At 32.2% G+C, this 12017-nt stretch overlaps 1 protein-coding gene across 6 annotated transcripts in view; it reads left to right on the plus strand.

The window, feature by feature from the left end:
- Positions 1-12017, plus strand: part of CHD1 (chromodomain helicase DNA binding protein 1) — a 78888-nt gene that overhangs the window by 25270 nt on the left and 41601 nt on the right. For 5 of the 6 annotated variants that reach the window (XM_057738474.1, XM_057738505.1, XM_057738516.1 and 2 more), the window contains exons 3-14: positions 215-416; positions 1411-1515; positions 2764-2828; positions 5158-5307; positions 5445-5716; positions 7033-7258; positions 7445-7545; positions 7783-7961; positions 8835-8962; positions 9627-9843; positions 10500-10589; positions 11483-11673. In XM_057738474.1, the coding sequence (XP_057594457.1) occupies positions 215-416; positions 1411-1515; positions 2764-2828; positions 5158-5307; positions 5445-5716; positions 7033-7258; positions 7445-7545; positions 7783-7961; positions 8835-8962; positions 9627-9843; positions 10500-10589; positions 11483-11673 (1926 nt within the window). Of the gene's footprint in view, positions 1-214; positions 443-1410; positions 1516-2763; positions 2829-5157; positions 5308-5444; positions 5717-7032; positions 7259-7444; positions 7546-7782; positions 7962-8834; positions 8963-9626; positions 9844-10499; positions 10590-11482; positions 11674-12017 lie in introns of those variants that run through there. The other variant, XM_057738525.1, reaches the window with a different exon arrangement.

Consider the following 12017-nt stretch of genomic DNA (forward strand, 5'->3'; position numbering starts at 1 on the left):
TGATCTGATTGCTTATGTTTTAGCCCAAACTGTACTAAATCTATCAAGTATGTTAGTTATTACTATAGATTAACATTAATTCCTTTTCCTATTTGTTTGGCTATAGAAAGTTGACATAGAAATAAAGTTTAATGATTTGGGGCTTTTTGCTGAGTTAAGAAAAACTAAATTTTTAATGAATTTTTTTTGAATTTTGTTTATTTTCAAATTGTAGCCAGTCGGATGATGATTCTGGGTCAGCTTCAGGCTCTGGATCTGGTTCGAGTTCTGGAAGCAGTAGTGATGGAAGCAGTAGCCAGTCAGGTAGCAGTGACTCTGACTCTGGATCCGAATCGGGCAGTCAGTCAGAGTCTGAGTCAGACAATTCCCGAGAAAATAAAGTTCAAGCAAAACCACCAAAAGTTGATGGAGCTGAGGTAATAAATAAAGTATCCAATGAAAGGTAGAATTCTTATTACTTTGGGAAAATTTATAGCTTTGGTTTAGAGCATTCTTAATCTAGCTTTTAGAAAATGTTAATTTTAAATATTCAAATACACCTTAAGTGATTCTCAAACTTGTGCTTAAATATCTGTGGACTAACTGGCTTGGAAGAGAAGCAGTCTGTAACTATAAAACAAATATAAAATGAACACACACAAAACTTTTTGAGGCAGAAATTGCTGCATAAATATTCAGAGTCTCATGGATAAAAATTTAAGGCTTTGTGAGGTCTTTTTTTAAATCTTACAGTGTGATCTCTACTTTTAAGATCTTCAAAGGAGGTACTTTATTGCTAATAGGAGAATTTAATAGAACTCTGCTTCCTTGAAGATACATGGTAGAATAGGCTAAGGTCCATTCTGTTTAAAAAGAACTATTACAAGATTTACTAAAACTTATTTATACCTCTGAATAGTACACAGTAGTGTTACTTAGAGTACCAGTCATGATAAGATGCTTGGGCCAGAATATATACACAGCCTCCTTCAAGCAAGAAGTCTTGCTACCAAAAACAAACAAACAAAAAGTCAGTTGAACTAAAAGTCTGCTTAGTTGATTTGCATTCTGACTCAAGCTCTTCATCTTCACCTCACACCAATTAAAAAAATAGCAGCCACTCTTTGAGTAGCACTGGTGTCACATAACATTGCTTTTTAAAATAATAGTCTTAACACCTAAGAACATATTGATTAATATTGTCTGTCTGTGAAACTCAACACACCATAAATTATTTACATACAACTAAAGCTCAGCATTTTATTTAAATTATATTGCAGTAATATTGTATTACATATAATGTGAGTAAGGAAAATAGTCTTAATTTATTATTTGGAGGCAGTGAAAACGTTGGTACTGCTTTTCAATAAATTAACCTTTTTCCAGTTTTCTCAAAACTTGGTTTTTCACTTGTTTATATTTCTGTTTTAGTTTTGGAAATCTAGCCCTAGCATTCTTGCTGTTCAGAGATCTGCAATGCTCAAGAAGCAGCAACAGCAGCAGCATCAAGCTTCATCTAATAGTGGATCAGAAGAGGTGAGTTTTCATTGTGAAAGCTGTTATCTGAAAAGTAGACATGACACCTCATCATTTAACTAGGTATCTATTTATGAAATTATTAGAAACAGTAAGGATTTTAGAAGGATAGTAAAATAACTACATTTAAATATGTGTATCAGTAGCCTTGAAATGTAGACATTTTTATCCAAATTTCTGCTTGTTTCTAGTAAGATATTTGTGTGCATTTGTTCATCACAGCAAAACTAGAATAAACTAAATATGAATACTAGGAAAATATACATATACAAACACACACACATGTATGCACTCACATATATGAATTAAGAAATATTGTACCGTTAAATCATTTGTATAGAACATTAATAACAGGATTCTCAACATATTTTTAAAAGAATAGGCTGCAACTGTAAACAGTATCATTCGTGCTTGCACATGAGCACACAGGCATGTATGTTTGCACAAAAACTTTCAGGAAGAACTATAGGTTTTCCTAACTATCTGAAAGTAGAGTGTTCCTTTCCTAAGCCAGATGGTGTAAAGCAAAGGACATATCTTGCTAACTATTATGCAGAATAAATGGAGGTAAAGCACAGATGATGAAAGGCACAGTTCAAAATTATGGCAGCTAGTGGTGAGTTACTGAGTGTAGTTCCCAAGGAAGGAGCTTGGAGGTACTGCTCTTGCTGCTCTGCGTGCTTGCCCCCTCTATAACAGCTCAACGTAAAACAAATGCTGAACGCTATTTTTGCTTTTTGCCTGTTTTTGTAAAAGTGAAAATTCTCTTTGGATTTTTTTTAGTTAGTGAAAATAGGTACTAATGTAGGTTTTTTGTAAAAGTGAAGTGGTATAAATTGAACTTTCAAAGAGTGGGGGAATATCTGTATATCAAAAACTGCCTAATGAGGAAGAAAAATATTAAATGAAAATTTGACATACCAACAGTTAGGATTCCTTTTTGAGGCCATGCTAGGTTAACAGTAATAGTCTCCAGAGATGGTAAATTATTAGGTTTTGTACAAAATGCTGACATTGTGATGTTTACCTAATTTCACTGGCTGTTACATATTTGCTATAAAAACATTATTAATTACTTTATGTGCTAATTAATGGTACAAATATAACATGGAAAAGAAGAGCCTTTACAGTTACTTTATTAGTAAAGTGAATGTTAACAGAAGTAATAAAAGTAATAAAGTAATAAAAATTTGTTATTATGGTTAAATTCTAATCATTAATATTAACCTTGTATATTTTTCTCCACAGGATTCCTCTAGCAGTGAAGATTCCGATGACTCATCAAGTGAAGTCAAAAGGAAAAAGCATAAAGAGTATGCCATTTTGTTCAACTGATTATTTTTTATATCAAAATCCTAATGATTTTGTATTTCTTCCTTTATGAACAGTTGTTGCCAAAACTGAACTTCTTGGTTCATGGCATTTTATTAGGTTAATTTAAACCATTAATTCTTTCTTAACTTTTATCTTTCTGTGACGACCTGAATTTCTTGTGCCACTTATTTATCTCCTATAACCCCTCTCCCTTGCACATTTTTAAACTTCACAATATCACAATATCAGAAAATCTTGAGAACTTGAGAAACCTGTACAGGAGTGTAGGGACCAACAGATGATACATTTTAGGTGATTCTGATGTTAATAGCTATCCACTATTTATCTACCCATGAAATTTACTTCCCCTGTAGAACTCATTTAGAAACTCACTATAATTTCCTAAAGATCTTGAACTAGAAATTGTTGAGAGTACTTCAGTCTCAGTGCTGATATTTTAGATGGTCTGAGTTTTTTCCTTTCTCATTTCTTCAAAAACATTGTTTCCTTGTCTCTTGTTTTTCTTTGTCTTGGGTATTCTGCACTTTCACTTTGGTGCATCCAGCTAAGGATTTGTTATTTATTTATCCCACTTTATGCACTTTATCTTATGCATCTTTAATGTGAAAATTAGTGAGTTTTACTCATTTCTGAAAATGCAGTCTTTGTATCTCTAGGCATGTTCTCATTCTCATTCTATAAATCTCTCTTACTACAGTTAATAGATATATATTGTACCTGTCTTACTGGAGCATATCTCATATATATCTGTAGGATCATCCATCCGATCCTCCATGAATCTTACTGTATCATGTTTTTTATCCTTTTATTGCTATGCAGCATTCTGGTTGATTGCTTCAAATCTGTCTTCTGTTTTACTGAGTGTATTTTTTTTTTTTTAAAGAAAGCAGGAATACGTACATACATTTGCTTATGTATTATTTAGTTTTTATTTTTGGCTGCATTGGGTCTTCGTTGTGGCACGCAGGATCTTCATTGTAGCATGAGGGATCTTTCTTTGCGGCACGTGGGCTTCTCTAATTGGGTGTGTGGGTTTTTTTTTTTTTTTTTCTCTAGTTGTGGCACATGAGCTCCAGGGCACATGGGCTCTCTAGTTGTGGCTTGTGGGCTCTTGTAATTTGTGGCACGTAGGCTCTCTAGTTGAGGTGTGTGGGTTTAGTTGCCCCACTGCATGTGGGATCTTAGTTCCCCACCCAGGGATCGAACAACCTGTGTCCCCTGCATTGCAGGATGGGTTCTTTACCACTGGACCACCAGGGAAGTCACTACTAAGTGTATTTTCAACTACTGTGTCTCATCAACTGTTTAACTCTTCCACTGAGTTAGTAGTTTCTAAACTTAGCATGGGTGTAAGTAAAGAATATTTTTAAAACAAGAGTAATTTGGGATGATGGATAGATTTGGTTGGATATAAAAATCATTATAATACTTATTATAAAAACATAAAATGGAGACTTTTTCATATATTCTGCCTGTTGCTATGTCTGATGTGCAAACTCTGAAAAAAACTCAAGATAAAAAAATTAGCTTCTCTGGTATGTTTTTTATTATAAACCAGGTTTCATCATATGTGCTTGCTTGTGTAACCCTTAACATAGTTGTAACTGATGTAAGCCATGCAGAGCAGTGGAGTAGAAACAGCAGCTGTGAGACAGGCTGTGTGTATATGTAAAAGCCTAATGTGTATCTTTCATTTGAAGTTTATATTTATAGCAGAATATTAACAGTGCATCCAATATTTTTTTCTTTACATGTTAATTGGAATTAGATAGACTAAAAATAGTAATAAAGGTAAGGTAATCATTGAATGCTGGTTAAAATGGAATGATTTTTTAAAATTTTTCCATGTTTTAATACCTTATTTTAAGCTTCTTAATGAACGTGTAGTATTTTAAGTCATTTTTGAAGGGTATGTTTTTAAAAATCACAATCTCTAAAAAATTAAAATGAAAGGGATTAGAATCTCTTTTTGAAATGGCAAGTATAATTATACAAGGTTTTCAAAATTAAGCACTGTGACTCTTTATATTAGCATACTGTGTTTTCATCCATACTAATAATCAAAATAGATCCACTTATTTGGTTTTCATTGAGGTATAACTAAATGATTAACACAAAACTCTGGAGTTGGAGAAATCTATGAAGAATATTTTCCAGCATTTTTCTTATTCTACAGACATTTGAATATTTTTATAATTGGTGAAAGCAGTATTTTTGATATTAGCTGGAATGTAATTTAGCTTATTCTGTCAGACAAAATTTGCTATATAAGTATAAATAAACATCCTTTATGTATTTTATATACAGTGAAGATTGGCAGATGTCTGGGTCGGGATCTCCATCTCAGTCTGGTTCAGATTCAGAATCTGAAGAAGAAGGAGATAAAAGTAGTTGTGATGAAACAGAATCTGATTATGAGCCAAAAAACAAAGTTAAAAGTAGAAAACCTCAAAATAGGTAAGTATAGTATGTTCTTGGTTTGATTCTGAAAATCGTTGGTTACAGAAGGTATTTGTTCTTTTTCTTACAGTTTCTCAAATCTTGTTTTATGCCAGTATTTTTGTAAAACACCTTTCTTCCCTGGTCTTCCCTAGATCTAAGTCAAAAAATGGAAAAAAGATTATTGGACAAAAAAAGAGACAGATTGATTCATCTGAGGAGGAGGAGGAGGATGAAGATTATGATAATGATAAAAGAAGCTCTCGTCGCCAAGCAACAGTCAATGTTAGCTATAAGGAAGATGAAGAAATGAAAACAGATTCTGATGACCTATTGGAAGTCTGTGGAGAGGATGTTCCTCAACCTGAGGAGGAGGAATTCGAAACAATAGAACGGTTTATGGATTGTCGGGTTGGGAGAAAAGGAGGTATTTTTTTAAAAAACTTTTTTTAGTAATATTTACTAAAGTATTTCTTGATGATTTTTCAAGTTTGAAAGCCAAGAGGGTGGAATTTTTTTCTTTTCACTTACTTGCTGTAAAATATACTTTACTTAACCAGAGTATTTTCTTCCCAGGAAGTGTCCACTTGATTTCATTTCATATATTGCAGATATTAGGGAATTTTTAACCTGTGCATTTGAGTTTTTCTGTTACCATGCCTAAGTAAATAGTTATTTAGGTATTTTCAATCTGACAAATGGTTTGGTTTAAAACTTTTTTCCTTCCATCTCAGATAAGTAGGTTATTTTTGTTATCTTGACATACATTTTTTCCTTTCAGTTTTATTGATACATAATTGACAATGCAGCACTGTATAAGTTGCAAGGTGGGCAGTATAATGACTTGACTAACACATATTTTGAAATGATTACCACAATAAGTTAATATCCGTCATCTCAATATAGATAGAATTTCAAAAAAATTTTTCCTTGTAATGAGAACTTTTAGAATCTACTCTCTTAGCAGCTTTCAGATATACCGTACAGGAGTGTTTACTTTAATAATCATGTACATTACATACCCAGTACTTTTTATCTTACAACTGGAAGTTTGTACCTTTGACCACCTTCATCATACTCACTCTACCTCTGCCAAGAGTCTGATCTCGCATTCTATGAATTCTTCTATTCCCTCTTTCCCTTTTCCATATATGTGTGATCATACAGTATGTCTTTCTCTGACTTATTTCACTTAGCATGATGCCTTCAAGGTCCATCTATGTTGTCACAAATAGCAGATTTCATCCTTTTTTATGGCTGAATAGTGTTCCATTTTGTATATGTATATGTACCATGTTTTTTTATCCAGTCGTGTTGGTGGACACTTAGGCTCTTTCTGTGTCTTAGCTATTATAAGTAGTGCTACAGTGAACATGGGGGTGCAGATATCTTCCACATACTGATTTTGGACATGTAGTTTTTAAAGGTGATTTTTAGTTATTTTAATTTCCAATTATCAATGTTCCAATCGTGAGTTATCATAAATTTCTGTATGATCTTATGTGAGCTGCTGTCTTTTTGACCTCGTTTTTTCTAATTTTAAAACTGAGGGGATTAAATTAGATAATCCTTCTGTTTTAGAATTCAGAGTTTCTTTTATAACTGTGTAATGTAATTTCCCATAAATTCTTAAACTGTTACTATTTAAAAGAACATATCTTTTTCTATTTATATTCTTTAAATTTTGAGTTGAAATGCTTCTATAACAAAATTACATGGGATGTCTTGTGCTTTTTTTTCCAGCTACTGGTGCTACTACAACCATCTATGCAGTTGAAGCAGATGGTGACCCGAATGCAGGATTTGAAAAAAACAAGGAACCAGGAGAGATCCAGTATTTAATTAAATGGAAAGGATGGTCACATATCCACAATACTTGGGAGACAGAAGAAACCCTTAAGCAGCAGAATGTTAGAGGAATGAAAAAATTAGATAATTATAAGAAAAAAGATCAGGAAACAAAAAGATGGTATGTTTTATATGAGAGTTAAAAATTAATGGTGCTTAACTTTATTTCTGTGTCAATTTTTTCATTATTCAAACTGGTTCACATGATGAGTGGCAAAATGGGGGATTTTGTGCTACAGATGGTGTTTGGGGGATGGTTTATTTAGGGGAGATTTTAAAGTCTGTTATTGGGTTAATAATCTTTCAGGTTGAAAAATGCTTCTCCAGAAGATGTGGAATATTATAATTGTCAGCAAGAGCTTACAGATGATCTCCATAAGCAGTATCAAATAGTGGAGCGAATAATTGGTTCGTAATAAATGATTCTGATTAAACATTTGTCTTTCCATGCTTGAAGTCATCTGAAAAAAATCTTAAATATACTGCTCACACATCAAATACAGTAGCTTACTCTTATTATAATAATAAGAGTATTGTAAATCAGATGGCTTATTTTTACTTGTATCGTTTTTAAACAAGAATTATTCCTTGGATAAGATTCAGTGTAAAAAGTAAAATAAAATGAATACCTGATTTATCTCACAGCTCATTCCAATCAGAAGTCAGCTGCTGGCTATCCTGATTATTATTGCAAATGGCAGGGCCTTCCATACTCAGAGTGCAGCTGGGAAGATGGAGCTCTCATTTCCAAAAAGTTTCAAGCCTGCATAGATGAGTATTTCAGCAGGAATCAATCAAAAACCACTCCTTTCAAAGACTGCAAAGTGAGTATTTTTTGCCATTTAAATTATTGAAAATGTATTTATGTGTCATAAATATTGCAAGCCCACATAGAGAGTTGGATCCTGATTTCACATAGGTTAAAGGAGAGAACTGCTTGGATGGTAGGTCTTACAGGAATTGATGTTCCTGTAACTGCTGTGCCATCTTAGATGTGGCTCTGTCTTCTAGTCTTGGTGAGTGAAACTGTGTCAGAAAGATAATAAATTGGTGGTGGTAGTTGTGGGGAGTTAGGGAGATCAAAAAGGAAAATTCCTTAGAAACTAGATGTATATGCTTGATTTACAAGATTGTGAATATTTACCATGATGAGATGAAAGGAAAAGAAGGATGTCCCCATAAGAAAGTATCCAGGACTACCTTGCCTAATATAATATCTTTGTACTTAAAGTTACTATTAGTGATAGTTTCCGGTCTGTGTGCTACTAGAATTTGTTTTCTTATTACAAGATGGAATTAATTCGTAATGGTAATTTAGAAATCAGAAATCACATGGGAAATTAAACCAGTTTTATGGTTTATTTCTAGGTCAGGGCTGGAGCAATGGTTAAATGAATGAGTTTAGCATAGCTTTTGCTTGTGAAATATTTGAGACCCAAGTATTTCAGCAAGAACTTACTTATTTCTATCATTTTTGGTTCACAAAAGAGCAAAATATTTCACTGTACATTGTTACAGTAATAGAAAACAGTTTTCTTTGACTGAATCCTCAGATATATTTTGAGTCATGGAATTTCTGACCTTGATGATTTGAGATGAAATTTTAAAACTTAAATGGTAAAAGCTGACATCTTCATCTTTTAATATGATTTCTTATGTTTAATAATTCTTCACATTAACATTTATTTCTACTAAAGGTATTAAAACAAAGGCCAAGATTTGTAGCCCTAAAGAAGCAGCCATCGTATATTGGAGGACATGAGGGATTAGAATTAAGAGATTATCAACTGAATGGTTTAAATTGGCTTGCTCACTCTTGGTGCAAGTAAGTATATTTTGAATTGTCTATTTAAGAGGGTAAAAATTTTTTACAGAAAGTGTTTGGAAAAGATTTCCACCAACGTAAAGGATAAGACCCTTTGGTATGTATATGCAGGTCTTTGAATTTCCTATTATATAAATAGTACTCATTACATATTAAGAAGAAAGAATCTTTTGATTGTTGCAGTATTTAAATAAATTTTTATTGAAATTGAAATCAGAATATACATACATTCTGTTTCACAGTAGTCCTGGACTATTTCTCTTCCAGTTATTTCTAATACCCATTTAGGCCTCTGTTTTTCTTTCATCTCTCCTGTGTCCCTTACTCTGTTCTTGGCAATGTAGGTGACTAAGGTTCAATTTTTTAAAAAAACTTTACCACAGTTGTTTTATCTGGACTCTACCACTTGTAGATGGGTTGTGTTCTTGTCTGCATATCTGATTATAGGTAATACTGTTAATCTTTAAGCTCCTTCTGGTCTAAAATGAAAAACTTATGCTATTATAATGGCCTTGACATTTATTATTTATAGTTAATAAAAGTGGCATATTGTAAATAATACCTATCAGATTAATCTTATTTAACTTCATATAAACTTGTACATGGGTTATGTGAAAAGTTTCTTGTAAATATGAATACATGATTTTTATTTTTAACTTTGTAGAGGAAATAGTTGCATACTTGCTGATGAAATGGGCCTTGGAAAAACAATACAGACGATCTCATTTCTGAACTATTTGTTTCATGAACACCAGTTATATGGACCTTTTCTATTAGTAGTGCCACTCTCCACTCTCACTTCTTGGCAAAGGGAGATTCAGACATGGGCTTCTCAAATGAATGCTGTGGTTTATTTAGGTGACATCAACAGCAGAAACATGGTAAGTTTTTTTGCCACAAATTTAGAAATTTAGACAAATTTATCTTTAAGGACAAGTCTTTGATTTGTCTTTATAAAGTCTTAGTTTCTAGAAAGCATAAACTTGCCACACAGTAATTTTCAATGTATGTTCAGTTGGCTTAATAAAAATTAATTTTTGGTTACTTTATATACATATGTGTTTTTCCTGCCTTATTGAAAGTTTAAATATATGTGAAAGCCTACAGAAGAGTATAATAATTTCCATGTGCATATGTCCAACTTCACAGTTTTAACTCTTGCCAGTTTTGTCTCATCTGTATCTCTACATGATACTTTCCTCCCAATTACTGTGAAGCAAACCCTAGACGTAATATTTTATCCTCAAAAAAAAATCACTTGTGTTTTCTCAAATGAGAACTTCCTTAAGTAAGAGGTGTATATTAAAAATGTCTTTTTTTAATAGGTTTTGATATGCTGGAGTATTTATATTTTATTTATGTTAAGTAAGATCAGTGTAGCTTTTTGGACTGTATAAAGAATAGTTAAAATTATTTTATTACATGTACATATACATAGTTTTTTGTATATTTTGGATGGATTTTATTTTCGATATTCAAGTAAAAGTATACTTTTTTTAATGTTTGTCTTAAAATTGTCTTCAAAATTTCTTAATAGATAAGAACTCATGAGTGGATGCATCCCCAGACCAAACGGTTAAAATTTAATATCCTGTTAACAACTTATGAGATCTTATTGAAGGATAAGGTGTGTATTAACTGTGTTTTGTTTGGTATATATCAGTTTTTCCTTTACCATATGTAGTGGGTAGGATGAGAAGATAACTTAAATCAAGGGTCAGGAAATTAAAGCCTGTGGGTCAAATCTGGCTTATCTATTTTTTTTATGATCCTTGAAGTAAGAATGATTTTTACAGTTTTAAAATGTTGTAAAAACAAAGAATATGAAACTAGTTTGGTGTAGTGTCTGTTGATTTGCAAGGTCTTTAAAGGAGGAAGATACCTCTGGGAGGTATCCTTCAAGAGGATTACGCTACCACTGGGTAAATGCTTTATAGCTGTTGTCTTATTTAATTCTTCATAATTACTTTATAATATACTGCTCTCCCTATTGTGAAGAAAAGTCAGGTCTCAAAGAGGTTAATGAACTTGCCTAAGCTCATGCAACTATTAAGCAGTAGTATCAGCCTTGTCTCTGTTTTAAGTTAGAGGCCCACATTTATACATTGCAATACACAATTCGTAAAAATCATACAGTGAATTATAACTACACTGGGAGTAAGACACTGTTCCAGGTTTATTTTCTCCAAATTAACATTAATAAAGGTTTCTATTGGACTTAGCCTAGAAATCTTTTGTAAAATTTTTAAATGATACTCTAGTTTTTATTTTCAATATGTAAGCTAGTAAAACTTTCACTTGATATTATACTCTGTTTTTCTAATGGCTAAATTAGTTATGGAAGGAATTATATTTTGCATGTTGATTTACTTGATTTGAAGATTTCAATAAGTCTTAGAATAGTACAAAATTTTTACTTGACTGTTAGACATTGGTTTGTTTTTAAGTTTGTCTCACTTGAATGATTTGAATTCCATTTTTCTCTTGAAATATTAACTATGTTCTTCCGTTCATTTTAAGGCATTCCTTGGAGGTCTAAATTGGGCATTTATAGGTGTAGATGAAGCACATCGATTAAAGAATGATGACTCTCTTCTGTATAAAACTTTAATAGATTTTAAGTCCAATCACCGTCTCCTTATCACTGGAACTCCTCTGCAAAACTCGCTCAAAGAGCTGTGGTCTTTGCTGCATTTCATTATGCCAGAAAAGTAAGATAAATTGAGATACACGATTTTAATGTTAGTTTTGTATGCTAAGTTTAACAGGAAAGTAGTGTGGGTAATAAGGTCAGAAGGAGGTTTTATTGTCCCAAACGTTGGACGAGGGATTATTAAGAAGAAAAGAAATGTAAATGGGATGGAATATTTCATATTTGAAATAATATTTTAATTTTTCAATTTTGTAAATAAGCTTGAGCCATGTATAATAAATTACAACAGTTGATTTTTGCCTGTGTTCAAAATATATCTTGCTTAAAAAATGGAAACAGTATAATTCTTAGTTATTAACAGTAGCAGTAACAATAGTAACAAGGTGCTGTTAGAAAATTTCA

The sequence above is a fragment of the Hippopotamus amphibius genome, chromosome 1, assembly GCF_030028045.1.
Source record: "Hippopotamus amphibius kiboko isolate mHipAmp2 chromosome 1, mHipAmp2.hap2, whole genome shotgun sequence".
NCBI lineage: Eukaryota > Metazoa > Chordata > Mammalia > Artiodactyla > Hippopotamidae > Hippopotamus > Hippopotamus amphibius.